At 42.6% G+C, this 20,295-nt stretch overlaps 1 protein-coding gene across 1 annotated transcript in view; it reads left to right on the top strand.

Annotated features, from left to right (window-relative positions):
- The window catches only part of LOC126109509 (ectopic P granules protein 5 homolog), a 343,395-nt gene extending 327,425 nt beyond the window's left edge, over positions 1 to 15,970 (top strand). Inside the window, exons 40-42 of the mRNA XM_049914531.1 lie at positions 5,334 to 5,453; positions 11,569 to 11,806; positions 15,210 to 15,970. Coding sequence (XP_049770488.1) covers positions 5,334 to 5,453; positions 11,569 to 11,806; positions 15,210 to 15,215 — 364 coding nt within the window. The 3' untranslated portion in view covers positions 15,216 to 15,970. The remainder of the gene's footprint in view (positions 1 to 5,333; positions 5,454 to 11,568; positions 11,807 to 15,209) is intronic.
- Positions 15,971 to 20,295: the final 4,325 nt, after the last annotated feature.

Genomic DNA, 20,295 nt, shown 5'->3' with positions numbered 1-20,295 from the left:
AACTAAAACCCTTGCCTCTAAACAAGGAAAAAACTGCATCCGGGTATTAAAAAAAAGCAAAGAAAGATTTACTGTCCTCGCATACAGTAATGCCGCCGGCAATCATAAACTCAGTTGAAACCTGATAGTCAATGGAAGGCAGGATTCGGTTACGATTGTGCACGGGGCCGTAATCAGTTACAATTTATTTGAAACCAGTAATTCCAGACTCAACAACAAATAAAAAAAAATACCACGCGTTATTAATGAAGTAATAAACAACTGTGTAAATAATAGTGGTTTCAGTGAGTTACAGTTTAGCAAATCGTCATCAAATACAGATACAGCAGATAATGTTTGAAAAGAAAGTCACTGTGATCTGAGCAAAAGGCCTTACACGCCAGGAACGGCAATAATATAAAAAATTTAGAAACCTGCTGTGAAACAACAAATACCATAGTATAGGTTCATTAAAAAAACAAGCAACTAAGCACCAAACGGGAGAAATAAGATAATGGTATACTTTGTTACACAAGCCTTAACATCCACTGAACACTACACTGTTAGATTTATTCCAGAAGGCTACCAGAACTATTAATGCAGGCACAAGGTGTGGTGTCACCGCCAGACACCACACTTGCTAGGTGGTAGCCTTTAAATCGGCCGCGGTCCGTTAGTATACGACGGATCCGCGTGTTGCCACTGTCAGTGATTGCAGACCGAGCGCCGCCACACGGCAGGTCTGGAGACACTTCCTAGCACTCGCCCCAGTTGTACAGCCGACTTTGCTAGCGAAGCTACACTGACAAATACGCTCTCATTTGCCGAAACGATAGTTAGCATAGCCTTCAGCTACGTCATTTGCTACGACCTAGCAAGGCGCCATTACCAGTTTATATTGCGATTGTAATTATGTATCATCAAGAGCGATGTTCTCCAATTATGGATTAAAGTTAAGTATTACATCAACTACGTACTTTATTTGCTACTATACATTCCCTTAACTGTTCCAGACCTCACGCCAGTCTGCGTCAGCTTTAACGCGTGCCTTTCGGCTTCCTCCAAACTCCATGAATTGGCTCCTGCCAATTCACAACACAAGGTATTGTAATAAATAATACAATAATAAAACACAAGGACCAGTATATAAGTTCCTTAAAGGGGACTGAGGCAGATTATACTCACAGCAGGCGTGTGCTGAAGGAGCGTTACACTGAACTACTGGCCATCAGACCTCCTTTCAAATCACACGTGTCTTACAAGAACCAAGGGGGCCACAGACGGTGCTCCAGGAATTGACCTCTGAGTAGGTCCGGCAAAAGAAACAGTTTCGTGGGCGATGAGATAGGCAGCCAAGAGTTGCATTCACTTCACAAGATGGTAACTCAGACTAATGGCATTCTAACGAATGATAATCTTGTTGAAGCTACCTGATGTCCGATAAACCAAATACAACGATGGAACAATACACCAAAGCCGGAACACGCGGTCTGCACTACGTCCCCAGAATACTGTGTCTAGAGCGTTGGAACCACTGCCACCAGAGTAGAAGACTCGCTAACCGCCATACAATCAATACTGTCAAAACTACACGCCTTGCCGGACAGCAGCGGCAAGGCGAGGAAACGTACACTAACTCCCAGGGCAGGTAACTGGGGCGTTAGCGGCCACCAGGCAAGAAAAATTACCGTTGGTTGAACTTAACAAATTGTAATTAGAAGTCGAGGAAAGCTAATCAGCTCCACCTACCGAAGCAACCCACTCGCTGCTCTTCGCCACAGCAACACGAACCCAAGTCACTGGAGAATCGCTAGATATCACAGTGGTGGAGGTTTCTCTGCTTGGACTGAAATTCACTCATCTTAACGCGTGCTGGATCCGATTTACGACGAGGTCGTTTCACCCTCATGACCACAACCCTTCCATCCGGCAGTCCATGGCGTGCCGCCAGCGGTCCCGGCGTGTTCTGGCACTGCGCGGACCTGGCCCCTCCTGAACTTTCCCACTCACACGACCCCCATCAACAACGATGTCGCCCCAAAGATAGGGCAACAGTTACCACATACCGATAACCGCCACTGCTGCCACTAGCGGACTGGACACGCTTGCGAAACGGAGTGGCGCCAGTCAACACGAGAAGAAGACAAACAACCGCACGGCTCGCTGTGCCTAACATTAATTGGCAAATACAAAAAACCAAGAGCATTTAGACAGCAACCAGCTGATAGACCTTAGCCATTGTGGCACACTAATCAGTCTAAGGCATGGATGAACGGTGCCATCTTCAAAGAGTGGTTCCAGCTGTAGAAAAATACTCTACATGTCGGAAAATGGACTTTCTCGAAAAGCACTACTACATCTACATTTATACTCCGCAAGCCACCCAACGGTGTGTGGCGGAGGGCACTTTACGTGCCACTGCCATTACCTCCCTTTCCTGTTCCAGTCGCGTATGGTTCGCGGGAAGAACGACTGTCTGAAAGCCTCCGTGCGCGCTCTACTCTCTCTAATTTTACATTCGTGATCTCCTCGGGAGGTATAAGTAGGGGGAAACAATATATTCGATACCTCATCCAGAAACGCACCCTCTCGAAACCTGGCGAGCAAGCTACACCGCGATGCAGAGCGCCTCTCTTCCAGATTCTGCCACTTGAGTTTGTTAAACATCTCCGTAACGCTATCACGGTTACCAAATAACCCTGTGACGAAACGCGCCGCTCTTCTTTGGATCTTCTCTATCTCCTCCGTCAACCCGATCTGGTACGGATCCCACACTGATGAGCAATACTCAAGTATAGGTCGAACGAGTGTTTTGTAAGCCACCTCCTTTGTTGATGGACTACATTTACTAAGGACTCTCCCAATGAATCTCAACCTGGTACCCGCCTTACCAACAATTAATTTTATATGATCATTCCACTTCAAATCGTTCCGCACGCATACTCCCAGACATTTTACAGAAGTAACTGCTACCAGTGTTTGTTCCGCTATCATATAATCATACAATAAAGGATCCTTCTTTCTATGTATTCGCAATACATTAAATTTGTGTATTTTAAGGGTCAGTTGCCACTCCCTGCACCAAGTGCCTATCCGCTGCAGATCTTCCTGCATTTCGCTACAATTTTCTAATGCTGCAACTTCTCTGTATAATACAGCATCATCCGCGAAAAGCCGCATGGAACTTCCGACACTATCTACTAGGTCATTTATATATATTGTGAAAAGCAATGGTCCCATAACACTCCCCTGTGGCACGCCAGAGGTTACTTTAACGTCTGTACACGTCTCTCCATTGGGAACAACATGCTGTGTTCTGTTTGCTAAAAACTCTTCAATCCAGCCACATAGCTGGTCTGATATTCCGTAGGCTCTTACTTTGTTTATCAGGCGACAGTGCGGAACTGTATCGAACGCCTTCCGGAAGTGGACAACTCTCCTTCTCACGCAGATGATCTTCAAGATGGAGATGTCAAAGTGTTTCTCCCATCAAGCGTCACATCTCTATGTCAGCCGATGGACGAAGGTGTTTTTGACGCAATGGAAAAACATTAGAGACGCAAGTTGCGGGAATACTTAATCGGTGCGATTGATGCAGAAGAAGATTTTGTACTTTTTTTAAAAATGTTTTAAGTGTCATGCATTGGATCGCTGAAGCTTGGAATTTAACTCCTTCAATATCTCCCGTTGGGAGAAAGCTCTTATATCATAAGGCAACTCAAAAAAAAGTGGTGGGAACAAGGAGGCAACACCGACATTCAAGCAGACGTGCCAGAAACAGATGAAAATGACGTAATTTTGGTGACTTTACTGGAGAAGCTAGCGGGTTGTGAAGACGCAAACTTCGAAGAGTGGATGGACAACGTTTTTTGTTTATTTGACTGAGGGAGAAATCGTTCAGATTGCGACCAATCAGAAAGCGTCAGAAGATTATGTTTCTGATGACGAAACAGAGAACAAGATTTTCACTCTGCAGCGGAGAGTGCGCTGATATGAAACTTCCTGCTCTTGTCCGCGAAAGGCAAAGGTCCCGAGTTCGAGTCTCGGCTCGGCACACAGTTTTAATCTGCCAGGAAGTTTCAGAGAACAAGATTCCTCACACAGTCGGTTACGCCCTGGCGTACAGCAACCAACAGGAGGCGACTTATCCCGAAATCGACGTCTTCAACTTTTTGTAGTCCTGTCTTCCTCAGTTGCATGTAATATTACGGTATATTGATAATTTTTACTTATGGACCGTCTGACAGCAACTGAATAAAACACAATTTTAGTGCCATACGCGTTTCGCCTTTATTTTCTGCAGGGCATCATCAGTGGCCTGGAATATATACATATGTTAGCTATTTAATTTACATTTTTGTCACTGTCCTTATAGGTTATAAACAGTTCTGGTGGTTGGTATTTTCTATTAAGTAGTAATGTTTTGAATTGTACTTACAGGTTGCGTGGACAATTTCTTATATATTACGCTCCTGTTGCATTTTATGTGTTGTTCTTCTTCTTATGAACGCCAATTTGCGGTTTTTTTTCCACATTCGACAGCACTATGAACTGAACGCTTGTTTTAGTGCAATGTTTTGGTTTCTGTTGCCGACTGTCAAATGTTTTTGCCAAAGATAAAGGCGAAACGCGTATGGCACTAAAATTGTGTTTTATTCAGTTGCTGTCGGACGGTCCATAAGTAAAAATTATCAATATACCGTAGTATCCCGAAATCGTTTGTTTTCCAACATTGGAGATATATAGCCGCAACAAAAGTTCCCCAAAACAATTACAGACATTTTTACCAAAAAATAAATTCTAATTAAGCGTCCTAGAACTTGAACTTCCATTAGTTTAAAGGAAAAACACAGACTGGATTCGTTTCATAATTTTGTAAAGTATTTTATTTTTTACTGAAAAGAGTAGGTAATAAATTTGAAAGTCCTGTGTTTTCTTGCTGCCAAATAGGCGGATTTTGTCTGTAAGAACGCAAAATAAACAAGCTGTGTTATTCAGCATTTAAAAACTTCCGAGTTTTCAATCATACTTTGGCGCCTGTTTACACGCCAACAGAGTTTTTTTCAGTCAAAAACATGCAGACTTACTGATATCGTTGTGAACAACGTTGTACATGCCCTACTCACGTTTTAAAATCAAATTTGGCGGTACTGACGCATTTCGCGGTGTTTCACGCATGAAAACAGGGGACTTCTGTTCATCTGAACCGGCCGCTTGTTAACAGATCTGATAATTCAGTGGGCATATGTCGATGTTTTAATGTAATGCAGAGATCGGCAATCCATGTGACCTTTTACTAACTAAATCAGACGACAGATGTTTAGTGTGGCCCGTGTGCTGTGTGTGACTTGCAGGTGTCGCCTGCTGAGCCGTGCAGTGGCGGTGTTTGTGTTGGCGCAGCTTCCGGATGGAGAGCAGCCATTTGTAAGGACGACACCGAGTGCACCCGGAGCTCTGTCTATGCCAGTCATCATGTGAGTACAGTTGTTCAACAGGCATTACACAGCTCGCTGCGTCTTGTACTTCAGTAGGATGCCCTTGCACCAGCTTTATCTCCAGTTTTGTGGTATTTCTGGAATATTTTATTGCTGTCTGTGGGTGAAATTCCTTGGGTTCAGCACATAGCATCTCTTACTGTGTTGGCTTATTTATACTACTAAACAGGGTGGTCGGAAATTACTGTTACAAACTGCCAGGAATACACAATATTTTGGATAGGAACCAGTGTCCGAAAACGTACCGTTTCTAAGATAATTTCAATTCAGATCCTTTTAAGTTTCTACCGGGAGTATAAGTCGTTTAATGTTGTTACCAAAAAATCTTGAAATTTACTTCACCGGTTTGCTTCCAATTTTTACACGATACACTACAGAGTGACATAGGCCACATGTCTTTTTAAACAGCCGGCCGGTGTGGCCAAGCGGTTAAAGGCGCTACAGTCTGGAACCGCGTGACCGCTACGGTCGCAGGTTCGAACCCTCCCTCGGGCATGGATGTGTGTGATGTCCTTAGGTTAGTTAGGTTTAAGTAGTTCTAAGTTCTATGGGACTGATGACCTTAGAAGTTAAGTCCCATAGTGCTCAGAGCCATTTGAACCATCTTTTTAAACAACAATGTAGAGCGAGCGTTCCTTTTAACAAACCTTTCTTTCTCGGAGTCGATTTTGACTATGGTAAAGGCGCATAAGCATCACAAACATTGTTTCTCCCCTATATATATATATATATATATATATATATATATATATATATATATATATATATATATATATATATATATATATAATATACAGGTTGTAAACGGTGTAAGGCGCCAAAATTATACAGATGGTACATGTCGGTGTGCTTGACAAAAAAGTCTAATGACATTTTCTTGTATCATGTACTTCATTTTTGTACTATTAAAACCTAATGTTCGTAGGATAGATAGTATACGCATTTCTGTTTACATAGTCAACCGACAGTACACGGCGTACCGAGCTATTGCCTACAATGACGGAGTGGCCAGATAAAGGCAACGAGCCGACCAGAGGACTGAAATCATTAGACGTGTGCAACGACGTGGTGTGATAATCAGGTGGTACCGAAAAAAGGAATGTAAATGGTTTTTGGGTTGTCAAGAATGTGTAATTGGCTTTACGTGAATTGAATACAACCAGTCTGTTTCTCAACAACTCGATAACGAAGGTCGTAGTAGTAATGACGAGCTAATATGAAACACAATGTATTTCCATTAGTACAAATTCAATCAGTCACCAAGTAGATAGTTGTGCATTAATTACAACCAACTGTTTCACCTTTTTACGGCAATGCCATAACGAATACTAAATTCACATTATTTTCCTTCTGTACAACAACATCGTAACGAAAAGAAAACCCATTACTTCGTTTCCTCTTACACCAATACTACAATAAATGTTCGAAATGACCACTATTCGTTTCTACACATGCTTCATCACGGCGAACCCAGTTTCGTCGCACTCGTTCACACGCATGCACATTGGCCTTTATGGTATTGGCAGCATCGAAAATCTTCTGCGTCAATTTGTCCTCACTATTTACTGGCTCAGCATAAACAAGTTCCTTCATGTGGCCCCAAAAGTAAAAATCCAGTGGATTTAAATCAGGGCTGCGTGCTGGCCATCGACGTGGACCCTAACGCCCGATCCATCGTCCTGGAAATCGACTATCCAAAAATCTGCGTACTCTGTGACCAATGTGGGGTGGAGCACCATCGTGGAGGAACCACATGTTATGATGTATGCCTAACGGAATGTCTTCTAACAACGTTGGTAACAATGTTTCCTCTAGAAACGTTCGGTAATAGTTACCAGTAAAAACGTGCAGGTAAAACATAGGGCCCAATAATTAAATTATCGAGCATACCCTCGCCCACACATTTACGGAAAATCGTGGCTGAAAATGTGTTGCCACTACGTGGCGAGGATTGTGTGCATGTTCTGGAAATTAGTTATTCCGTCGCGAGTGAAACACGCTTCATCTGTGACGAGTATTTTGTTGACAAAATCATGCTGCGCACTGTGTAACAAAAACCGCTCTGAGAATTCACGTCGTGGAGGGAAATCTTGTTCTTCCAATGCTTGTACGCGTTAAATGTGGTAAGGCCGCAGACGCTCCTCTTGCAAAGTGCGATGAACGACAGTGTGCGATATACCCACGTGGCGGGCGATGCTTCTAGTTCTCTGAGAAGGATCCTCCTGGATGCGGTCCAGTATTCTTTCCTCAGCTTCCAATGTACGATCGGCGCGTTGTGGGCCTGTGCCTTCTGCGCAGGGCAGTAAAGAACCAGTATCTCAATGTAAGGAAATTAAATACGTACTCGTCAGTTGTATTCTGTCATGATGTAGCAAAAACAGAAAGCATATCAGAACAGAAGATACGTTTCGCATACGGACGAAAATGTACAAAGGTGCAGATAACTACTGTACTTTATTAAGATTTAAATGCATAATAATCGCATACAAGTAGAGAATTACAATAATACAAACCTTTGGTGCACAGCAGCAAATGTCTTTCGTGCAGGAAGTCGTCGTCGTGGGAAGCGTTCTCGATAAATTCGTACAACTACCCCGCAACACCTTTTGCCTCGCCATAAATTAAATGCATATGGCATAGTTCAGCTATAGTAAATCTCATTTCCATCCTAACAGTAAACAGAGTTGCAGTAATATCTGCACAGGTTACTCGCCTACTGTCGTCGCTCGGTGTATTACAATGACGCAGCCACTCAGGCCGCAGTTGCCTATGTGTTTACGATTTACGCTTGCGATGTCAATACGCGGAGGGCAATAACAGGAACCGATTGCTTACGTACGTGCACGGCCAAGTATCTACTTTTCCAAAACCATTATCCTGAGACGAACTGTTTTTTCCTGGGACAACCGTAGGAAATACGCAAATGTGTTACTAGACTTTTTTGTCAAGCATTGCGAGATGTGCCATCTGTATAATTTTGGCGGCTTATACCGTTTACACCATATATATATATATATACTGCTGGCCATTAAAATTGCTACACCACGAAGATGACGTGCTACAGACGAGAAATTTAACCGACAGGAAGAAGATGCTCTGATATGCAAATGATTAACTTTTCAGAGCATTCACACAAGGTTGGCGCCGGTGGCCACACCTACAACGTGCAGACATGAGGAAAGTTTCCAACCGATTTCTCATATATAAACAGCAGTTGACGGGCGTTGCCTGGTGAAACGTTGTGATGCCTCGTGTAAGGAGGAGAAATGCGTACCATCACGTTTCCGACTTTGATAAAGGTCGGATTGTAGCCTATCGCGACATTGCTGCTCGCATCGGTCGAGATCCAATGACTGTTAGCAGAATATGGAATCGGTGGGTTCAGGAGGGTAATACGGAACGCCGTGCTGGATCCCAATAGCCTCGTATCACTAGCAGTCGAGATGACAGCCATCTTACCGCATGGCTGTAACGGGTCGTGCAGCCACGTCTCGATCCCTGAGTCAACAGATGGGGACGTTTGCAAGACAACAACCATCTGCACGAACAGTTCGACGACGTTTGCAGCAGCATAGACTATCAGCTCGGAGACCATGGCTGCGGTTACCCTTGACGCTGCACCACAGATAGGAGCGCCTGCGATGGTGTACGAATGGCAAAACGTCATTTTTTCGGATGAAACCAGGTTCTGTTTACAGCATCATGATGGTCGCATCCGTGTTTGGCGACATCGCGGTAAATGCACAGTGGAAGCGTGTATTCGTCATCGCCATACTGGCGTATCACTTGGCGTGATGGCATGGGGTGCCATTGGTTACACGTCTCGGTCACCTCTTGTTCGCATTGACGGCACTTTGAACAGTGGACGTTACATTTCAGTGGCTCTACCCTTCATTCGATCCCTGCGAAACCTTACATTTCAGTAGGATAATGCACGACCGTATGTTGCAGGTCCTGTACGGGCCTTTCTGGATACAGAAAATGTTCGACTGCTGTCCTGGCCAGCACATTTTCCAGATCTCGCACCAATTGAAAACGTCTGGTGAATGGTGGCCGAGCAACTGGCTCGTCACAATACGCCAGTCACTACTCTTGATGAACTGTGGTATCGTGTTGTAGCTGCATGGGCAGCTGTGTCTGTACACGCCATCCAAGCTCTGTTTGTCTCAATGCCCAGGCGTATCAAGGCCGTTATTACGGCCAGAGGTGGCTGTTCTGGGTACTGATTTCTCAGGATCTATGCACCGAAATTGCGTGGAAATGTAATCACATGTTAGTTCTAGTATAATATATTTGTCCAATGCATACCCGTTTATCATCTGCATTTCTTCTTGGTGTAGCAATTTTAATGGCCAGTAGTGTATATTCGTTCTCCTTTAAAATTATAAAAGAAATATTGCGTACACAACCGTGTGCTACTTTGTTTCGTTTCTTGCAGTTTCCTTTAATGGGAAAGCTGTATTTATGGATTATTAGTATGGAATTACAGAAATTTCGACTGGCAAGAACCAATGCTCTAACAAATATGTTTACTTTAGGCCACTATTGTAGCATAAAACCTATACGAGGTAATAACACCAAAATTGGTGGTTTGGGTGTTCGCTCACTACATATGTGTCCTATACTCTGAGTATCTCCGGTATTTGAATGGCAAGATCATAAATGTTGCCACGCATGAAAACGTGCTGTTTCGGGAAGCTCTATGCCGGTGTATAAAACCTTCAGAATTAAATAGATTGCTGAGTTTTACAGCTGCGAAGGAAAGTATATCGTTGCTTAACTCGGAAAAATTTGCTTTCATGTGGAGTACAGCGTATTTTTCACCCGAGAAAAAGTATATTTTTAATGGGGAAATACGGGAACTTTTTTTTTCTTGCCCGCATATACACCCTGTAGTACTACAGAATCTGAAACTTCTTAATTCTACCCATTTGCAGATTAACACTTTGTGAAATACTGTCACTGAAGAGCCAAAAAGAGAAACTGGTACTCCTGCCTAATATCACGTTGGGACCCGCGAGCATGCAAAAGTGCCGCAACACGACGTGGCACGGGCTCGACTAATGCCTGAAGTAGTGCTGGAGGGAACTGACACCATGAATCCTGCAGGGCTATCCGTAAGAGTAGGAGAGCATGGAGGTCTATTCTGAACAGCACATTGCAAGGCCGCCCAGATACGCTCAGTAATGTTCACGTCTGGGGAGCTTGGTGGCCAACGGAATTGTTTAAACTCAGGAAAGTGCTCCTGGAGTCACTCTGTAGCAATTCTGGACGTGTGGGGTGTCACGTTATGCTGCTGGAATTGCCCAAGCCCTTCGGAAAGCACAATGGACGGATGCTTACGTACGTGTCACATCTAGATGTATCAGGGGTCCATTATCACGCCCCACGCCAGTACAGATCCTCGACCAGCTTAAACATTCCCCTGAGGACAGGCAGAGACCATGGATTCATGAGGTTCTCTCCACACCCGTATCCATTGATACAATTTGAAACGAGACTCGTCCGACCAGGCAACGTGTTTCTAGTCCAGCATCGCTGTTGACGGGCCCAGGCGAGGTGTAAAGGTTTGTGTCGTGCAGTCATCAAGGGTACATGAGTGGGCCTTCAGCTCTGAAAGCCCATATTGGTGTTGTTTTGTTGAGCTGACACTTGTTGATGGCCGAGCGTTGACTTCTGTCATCGTCGGCCCGTTCTTGCAGGGTCTTCTTTCGGCTGCAGGCATGTCGGAGATTTGATGTTTTACTGGATTCCTGATATTCACGGAACTCTCCTGAAGTGGTCATACGGGAAAATCCCCACTTCATCGCTGCCTCAGAGATGCTGTGTCCCATCGCTCATGCGCCGTCTATAACACTACTTTCAAACTCACTTAAATGTAGCGGCAGTAACCGACCTAACAACTGTGGCAGACACTTGTTGCCGACCGTAGCGCCATATTATCCCTGTTTACATATATCTGTACTTGGATACCCATACCTATAACAGTTCCTTCGGCGCTTCAGTGTATTATCCTGAGAGGTCTCTCCCTTGACTGCTGTGGGTGGCCACAGGGGAACACTATTAACACCAAGTACCTGTCTACTGCCACCAGGAGCAAGTCGACAGGCAGTGTGGACCAGACGGTGCCGAACCCGAGTGCTCAGGCCCTGTCTGCGCTGTCGCAGCTGGAGGCGCTGGCCACCCACAAGGCCTACCAGGATCTGAAGCCCGCCGTAGAGCTGGCGGTGCGGCTCGCTGTCGACCCGGACAGCTCGCTGCACTCGGGCTGCGGTGCCGTCGCGACGCTTGCCCACGCCCTGTATGGGAAGGCGTACCTGGCAGCTGTGAAGGTAAGCCGACACGACTGCTTTGTGAACTGTCAGTCAGCAAACATTGCTGACTGTGGAATGTACCTAGCATACATGTGGAGTGATTTAGAAGGTTGGGCACAAGCTGAATTACTTAGCCTCTTCTAACAAGGTTGGAATAGTAGCTTATGGTCTTGCACATCATCCTGAGCCAGTGGACAGTGTGGAATTTGAGGAACAACATGGACAATCAATGCACCGTAGTTCAGCAGAGGTAACTGGTTCTGCGTACATACAGTTGGATCGAAGTGTTTTATGTAGCTGAGTCAGAACACTTCAAAGAGATGTGTCACATTTGATGTATTTACCTTTTTCTTTTGATACTGTCGCCGTAGTTGAGTCTCGTTACTTCTTCATGTTCTGCCTCTTGCCCCTGCCCCTCTCCCTTTTTTTAGCACCTTTAATTCCTACTCATTTCATGAAAAAGCACGTCCTCTACTTTCCTTTTACAAACATATATTTCCTTGGATGTGTGTATAGATCAGTAATGAGTCTCGTACAACACAACTTTTCATATTACATATGCATCAAAGGCTCAACCTTATGATGTACTTCAGTTGCCACAAAACCATCCTGTATTACGTTTTCATTCGTGGAGAGTGTCGTTGCTCTTTGACAGCCAAACCAAAATGTAAAAGACCCCCGCCCACAGCAGGCGAAGCCATTTATTTGTCATCACAGCTTGCTGTTTTCTTGTATTTTGCACCTTCCATTTCATGTCTACGCATACGAAAAGAAACACCTGCAGACAGTTTGTGTTTCGCAACTTACTCACTGCTTAATATTATTCTGTCACGATCATCTTTCCTTATACTACACAAGGAGTGTGAAATGTCATTTGGCGCAAATGCAACACCACAGGATGTGACTAGAGAGAGAGCATGTGCAGACTTTCCTGTGCAAATGTATGACATATCTAGTGCCACTTATCCCAAGCATTGGATCAGTTTATATGGGAGATCGAGTGGCATGTCCACCTCACTCACTAGGACATTTTCATATGGACTTTGATGTGACTTTAGCTAGCGAGCTGAATGCTTTGCCTGCTGTGTGCTAGAATTCTCTACAAGAATTTACATGGTGCTGGGCCATTAACACCTTCATGTGCAGTGTTCACGAGTAGACAGTACATGATCTTTGCTGAAGTTAAGGCTTGTTTGCATTGATAGTAACAATGAGTACAAACATTCCACACACTCACTGGCTCAGTATTACTTGCAAGGGCACAAGTTAATAATGCAACATTGTGTTTTTTAGCTCCTTCAATTTGTGTACTAAGAAATGTTAGAACACATTTTAGAGGTTTCCCACCTTGGCTGTTGCTCAACAGTAGCCGAGCTGGAAACCTTTAAAACATCTTCTAACAAATAAGTGGATATATATCTCACATGGCGAACTGCTGTATTTTTTGCCTGTGAAACAAGTGTCCTGCAGCAAATATTATTTTGTCGAGGGGGGGGGGGGGGGGTGTGGGAAAACAACCTATTGGAGTTTGCGTAACATAAATAGATCTCTCTGTGAGAAGACTTGGAAATAACAGTGCCGATTTGGTATCCTGAAACTTGTCTCTTGCCTTTCCCAGGATCAATACTATTTAACAAAAATTCATGGCCATTTTCACATTTTGTTCCTCAGCACCGGGCAAGTGAGTCACATATGTAATGTAAAGAAATAAACACCAATAATCCTTGATTTACTATTTTGTGTACAGCAACACATAAAAAATGATGGTAAAAGGGATATTTATTTTATACATTTCTAACATCGTCAGTGTGGGAGTTATCTGTAGTATTGTGAACACTGAATAAATTGATCTCAGTTATAGTACTATAAGTAATGCTATACAATGTGCTTGTGTTGGTATTGTTAGCTACACTAGAAGTCAGTTCTAAGCTGTATACACACATTATTGCACAATAACGTGTGTACATAACTGAGATGCTGACTTCCAATGTAGCTGACCACTGTATAGCACTACTTACTGTACTGAAGGATAAGATTGTGTAATCATGTACATGTAGGTATGTTGGTGTTCTGTGCATTGCAAATCTTCAGTGTTATTGTGTGTGCTGTTTGCAGTTGAGAATATGTTCAATACTGTCATCTGTTGGCCCATGACTACTCAGCTATGCAAACCTTCTCACGTAGTTACAGGCACTCCCAGAATGTCTCCCTTCACACGGCATTCATGGAAGAAGAAAAGAAAAAAGCCCACTAGTCTTGCGTGGGAAGGAAACCAGAGCTAGTAGCGTGGGAAAAATGAATGTGAGCAGAGAAGTGGCCTACGATGAGGAACCATTTCTGTCCAAGTAGCCACATGCTAAGGCTCACTCATGACCATAACATCAACATCCAAGGAGTAGCATGTGTTACAGAATCCTACTAGAATTGACATTATTGTGCTGCCACAGTGTGGCCTGATTTTCAATGCAGAAACTGATACTAAAATGTAAACTTTCACGGCCGGAAATATCATGTCCATTATAATTATCCGGGCTGTTATGCCGTGGTCGGTTGATGAATGCTGTGGTGATTCCCAACGTTTCGTCTCCGACTGCGGGAGACATCTTCAAGGGGGTCCGTAGCTTGATGGAAGATCCAACACACACACTGGCTCGCTACTGACTGCCGCTAAATTCCGTGTCCACGCGCCCCCGCGCCGCGGCGTGACGTCACGTGTTTTGAAAACGTCAGTGCAATTGGCCGCTGTCCGTTGCCGTCGATCGCCGTTGCCATCACCCAGTAGTGGACGAGTGGTACACATCTTCTTTAACACCGGCATCCATATACCGTTTAATTTGACGATGTGTACCACTCGTCCACTACTGGGTGATGGCAACGGCGATCGATGGCGACAGACAGCGGCCAATTGCACTGACGTTTTCAAAACACGTGACGTCACGCCGCGGCGCGGGGGCGCGTGGACACGGAATTTAGCGGCAGTCAGTAGCGAGCCAGTGTGTGTGTTGGATCTTCATTCAAGCTACGGACCCCCTTGAAGGTGTCTCCCGCAGTCGGAGACGAAACGTTGGGAATCACCACAGCATTCATCAACCGACCACGGCATAACAGCCCGGATAATTATAATGGACAAAATGCAGAAACTACCTTGCTGGCTGCTTGTGGTGTCTAATGTAGAATTGCTGTGGTTAAGTTGCTATTTTCCACAGTAATGTCAAAAAGTATTACTATTACTAATAGTGACAACACTACACTAAAGTATACGGGTCCTTGACAGCCTTACTGACACACACACACTTCTTTTCTTTCCTTCCATAATAAACCACTTTACATCTGTTCCCTTGACTACTCTTAAAAGCAACCCTCTGTATTTTATGTGAGAGTGTCAAAACAGAGCACAGAGTCACAAATTCTTCTGTTTCAGGATTGACTGCAGCGCAGCCCCCTCGACTTCCACTCGCCGACAGTCTCGGCGCGGGTCTCCATTGGTGACGTCCGGTGCTGACCTGTACTGGGGTCACAAAGCTGAGGAATTCTACTGAGTTTAGGGTGTCCTCAGTGGACAGCTGTGTGGAGAGGGGGCCAGGCAGCTGTTTACACTCCATTTGCACAGTAGCTTGTGTATCACTTATCTCTCTGTAATTATGAAAAGTGCAGAACATGTAAGCTAAAGGTCAGATTGTGCTCAACAGCTAACAGCTCCTTGAGATGTTACTCTGTTTTAAACTACCTACAGCAAATGTGTTGAATTGGAGCTCCTGCACCATTAGGCCAATACGGGAATAATATAATCCTTCATGTTTAACCACATGTGCACATTCTACATAGATAGGAGTGGGAGAAAAAGAGCAATAGTTTACATTTGATGTTGCCAAGAAGTGAGTATTTACAATGAATTGTTATGTTTACCAGGCATGAAAAGAATTTTACTGATGTAGCCTGGAGTGTTACATGACTTTCCCTGTCATGCATATTTTCACCATACAATGTTCGGATATTGAGGGAGACATAAAAGGTATCTTCATCCATGTGGACTAATGTAATTTGATCACAGCAATTGGTACAAAATGCTAAAAATCAAATAATAAAACTGAAAACATGATTTAGACTTTTTATTTGTTAGCAACAGGTTTCAGCCCTTCCCCAATGTCTGGTGACTGAGCAAGATCTGTGTAAGTAAGGTTGTCACCTACAGAGCTCACGCCATTTACTACCAGCAACTGTGGCGAAAAGCCTGAAGATTGTCTGATGAAAGGGCCAACTCCGATTGCTAACAAATCTGAAAATGTGATTGAGGCTGTCTTTATGGAATTTCTCTATGTTAAAGCCAATTATAGAGTGCCTCTGACCTCAGATCCAATGTAATACTGGTAGTGGTGAACTGCTTACATTATCCTCCTCCTTTCCACTCCCATTATAGATGCAATAAACTTTTCAGTTGTCTCCATGCAAGCAGTCTCTAGTCAAACAAAATGACTGTCTCATAATTGCAGTCTATGTAATATTTTCTAATTATCATCTTTCCTTCAAAGAAATAACCTGGCTGTTATAAGTACTTTGTAAACAGTTTAGTTGACATTGCAAGCTGTATTCTTGTCACTGGTGGTGTGTACAAAATGAAATCATTTAATGCCAAAGGAAGTGCCCATGGTCAGACTGATGACTTAAACATGACATTTTTTTTTTAATAGCACACAGTTTAAAGATTTTTATTTCACCAGATTGTGTGTGAAATGACAAATACAAAACCAATTATATTATATGTATTGGTATGATAATTGCTTCTTTACTGTTATTTTTGAAGGCTTTATGTATATATAGTCATTTGGTTGTGAAATAACATGATGGTGGCACATTGTTCCTACAGCAAGAGAAAAAGATGTTAGACCTGTGATTTGAAATATATCATTATTCTGATACTGTAGATATGTTTTATAATGTATGCCTAAGACATATGTAATTAATTTACCAGATGTATGGTCAACTTTTGTAATATGATTCTTCTCTCCTGCCGTAGCATGTATTTTATTGTGTTGGCATTCAGTACATAAATGTTTTGTTAATATATTACCATAAAATGTGACCTTTTTCCTCGATATTTACTTATTCTACTATTCTATCGTTTTACATACTGCCAGTCACAGAGCACAAAACTTTCCACATTACAAATATGAAGGTTAAACAATGCAAAAACCAGGATGCAGTATTATGAAAAGAGTATATTCCTACTCACCATAGATAAGGGGTGCTCTCACATGAGTTTTACATTAAAAGGAGGCCTTTGCAGCTCAGTGTCTTCTCTGTATGATGAGCAGCAATTTGCCCTTTTTCATAATATTTTAATACATGAACTACTGAGCCTTCAATGCTAGAAGTGTTTATGGACTTCCAAGAGGAAGACTAATCATCAACACAGAGCTTCAACTCTTCAGCCAGTAAAACAAAACTAAACTTCAAATTAATGATATGAATATAATAGAGGGAAACATTCCACGTGGGAATACTAATACTGTATACAAAACAATAGAGACATGGCAACTATTTACATTTCACACAAATCAGGACAGTAACATGTAGACTTTACCGATAAATCTTGTTGAGGTCTTCCATGATGTGCAGGAGAACCAGCACAACTAAAAAGTGTTCAAATATTAATATTTCAAGAGAGACATAACGCATTTAAAAGGAAAATTATGCACAGGAGAGAGGGGGAGGGGGGAGAACAACAACGTTGGACCAGCTGACTTGTACAAATCTCTGCATGTATCACTTTATAGGGACATGAAATGGAGCAATCTTATAGGCAAGGGAGGTAGTAGGCTTCAGTTTATTGGTATAAAACCGAGAAACTGCAATCTGTATAGAACCAAAGTTTATAAGTAGTCATCCATCCTAGAGCATTGCTCAAGTGTCCGGGATCTGTACCAAACACGACTAACAGATGATGGTGTACATACACAGAGAATGACAGCACCAATAGTCACAGGTTTGTTTGACCCTTCGGAGAGTGTCATAGAGATACTGAACTGGCTGGCACTTTTAAGATAGCTGGTATCTATAAGAATGCTTTTTTTGAGATAAAGTTTCAAGAACTGGCTTCAAATGACTCTGCCATGCACTTCACAGTGCTATATAGATATCATGCAAAAGTAATATGAGGTGGCTGCCATCATCTTCAGACAACCCGTGCATGTTTCTCCATTAGTAAACCTATCCATACTGCTCTGTGTCTGTTGAATGGTAAACTTGCAATCAAGAAATGGTGCATATGTTTTGGGCAGGTATTCTACAATTCTTATTGCATTTTTCTGTCATTATGACCTTCCTATATTCAACAGCAACACATCAATAATTTCACCCTGTCAAGAGAAACCTCAACAGACTAATCTTCTAGTAAGTCCGGATTTCAGCCACAAACATGGTCTGGTACTCTCCATTGTTAGATTACCTTCATAGCCTGATTCCTGAAAACTCTACTTTACTGAATACTTGTGACCTGTTACTTAGCATCAAAGAATAAGACAATATTATGGGGCAACTCTGTCATATTTCTCAAGGCCTTATGTTGATGGAGGAGGAAAATTAAATCAACTTGCTTCATCAGAATAGACATTTGGGAAGGGGGAGGGGGGGGGGGAGGAGGAGATTGGGGTTGGGTTAAAAGAAATAAAGTAAATAAGTTGTTTATTACCTTGCAACATCTTAGTAATTGGAAAGAAAATTATGTCATTTGTCTGCCTGAACACCTTACAACCACAGGAACAGAATATCTTTATGTCATATAGCTAAAGCAGGGGTGGTCATATGTAGAAATAACTAAACTCTGTATAGAAGCATGTTGTTAAAGGAATAAGAGATAAAAATTGATCCAGAGGAGCATATACTTTAATATTAACCATAAATTTCCCTAACCAAGATCCTCAAGATAAATAAACACATTACTACTAACAACCAGAAACTGAGGAGACACATGCCCATCTGGTGGTAAACAGTTAGTCGCAGCACATAAGCTGACTTCCTGTTGCTGAAACTTGGCAAGTCACTAAAGAAACCATGGATGACTACAGGTATCACAGTGTCCACACCAAAAAAAAAAAAGTTCTATTTTGTACACAAGTAATGTTAAGACAAAGACAAGGGAAAAAATGCATAGATGATGACACTACTTCTTCTTAAGTGAATGGAAACACTGCAAAAGAAGGTTCACATGGAGCAGACATTTTTTAAGAATAGTCAAGCACACCAGTGCAAAGAGAAAGCAAAATAGTACTCTGAATGAAGCACTGCAGGTGACATTTGAATCAGGAGGCAGAATTAGTCCTGCTTGCAGATGATAGAAGCATCAACACAGAAAATAGCAAAAATGTTTCACTGAAAGTTGCTACATTGTTTTGTCTAAACGAGTTACCTTTAAACTTTAAATAAATTTTGAGTGGACTGTATTTTTCCACTGTCAAAGATAACCCAGCTCCTATTGACATAGTACCAACAAGTAATAATAAACAGCAGAATATTGTAACTTCATAGGTATGGTTCATTTGATATCCAGCAGGAAGCTTAGTAATGGTTCATGGTACCTGCACTCAGATGGTGTACTTCGCATTTTTGTCCACAAACAACCGATCATCTGGAAGATGGGCCGCCGCTGCCACCACCACACAGCTCAGCAGGCAACACCTAAAAGTGAAAAATGAGAAAATTCAGTATCAGACAAAACAATATAAAGTCTCTGTTCATCGTACCATCACCTTCGTATACTACTGGCGAACATAAAAACATCTAATTACTGTAATTCCTAAAACAATGCATGATGTAAGTTCTAGAGCAGCTTTCTGCGACATAATAAATTGTACACCTAAGCAATAACCAACTTTTCACGGCTTTTGAGGACAATTGTGTTCTCTGGCCAGTTTTCATTTAAAAAAGATACAGGAACCATGAACGTAAGTTCTAGTCAATGATTATTACTTACAGAAAAAGAACTGAGATACACCCACAAAGTTTCGACAACATTGCTTTTGCCAATGTTTTGTAAGGACCGTTGCGCTAAATTATTTTTTGTTGACAATATTTATCCCAGGCAAGGCAGTTAAACAACAGCAACCTGTGACATTAGTTGCTCGTTTTCTGAGTGTCAAAAGGAGTCACAATAGTGCGCAGAGTTCCTCTGACCATTTTGTAATTTAAAAAAAAAATAATCCCACCAAATTCTACCTGTTTATTTTTCATTTTTTACAACAATGATTGCACTTCATTATTTTGTATTCTCACTCAATTTCTTTTTGTAAGAAAGCGAGAGTGTTTCAACATCTCAAATCTCCCCAAAGTCGTTATAACCAGATGAATGTAACCCCAAATGTTTGCGTGGTAGAGTAGTTATGATGCACCCGTACATGGAGACAGTGTTTGTGCAGCAATCGCCGGCATAGTGTAACTGAGGCAGAATAAGGGGGAACCAGCCCGCATACACTGAGGTAGATGAAAAACCATACACAGGCTGGCCGGCACAC

Source organism: Schistocerca cancellata, chromosome 12 (assembly GCF_023864275.1).
Source record: "Schistocerca cancellata isolate TAMUIC-IGC-003103 chromosome 12, iqSchCanc2.1, whole genome shotgun sequence".
In the NCBI taxonomy this organism is placed as follows: Eukaryota; Metazoa; Arthropoda; class Insecta; order Orthoptera; family Acrididae; genus Schistocerca; species Schistocerca cancellata.
This window is presented reverse-complemented; position numbering and strand designations above follow the sequence as displayed.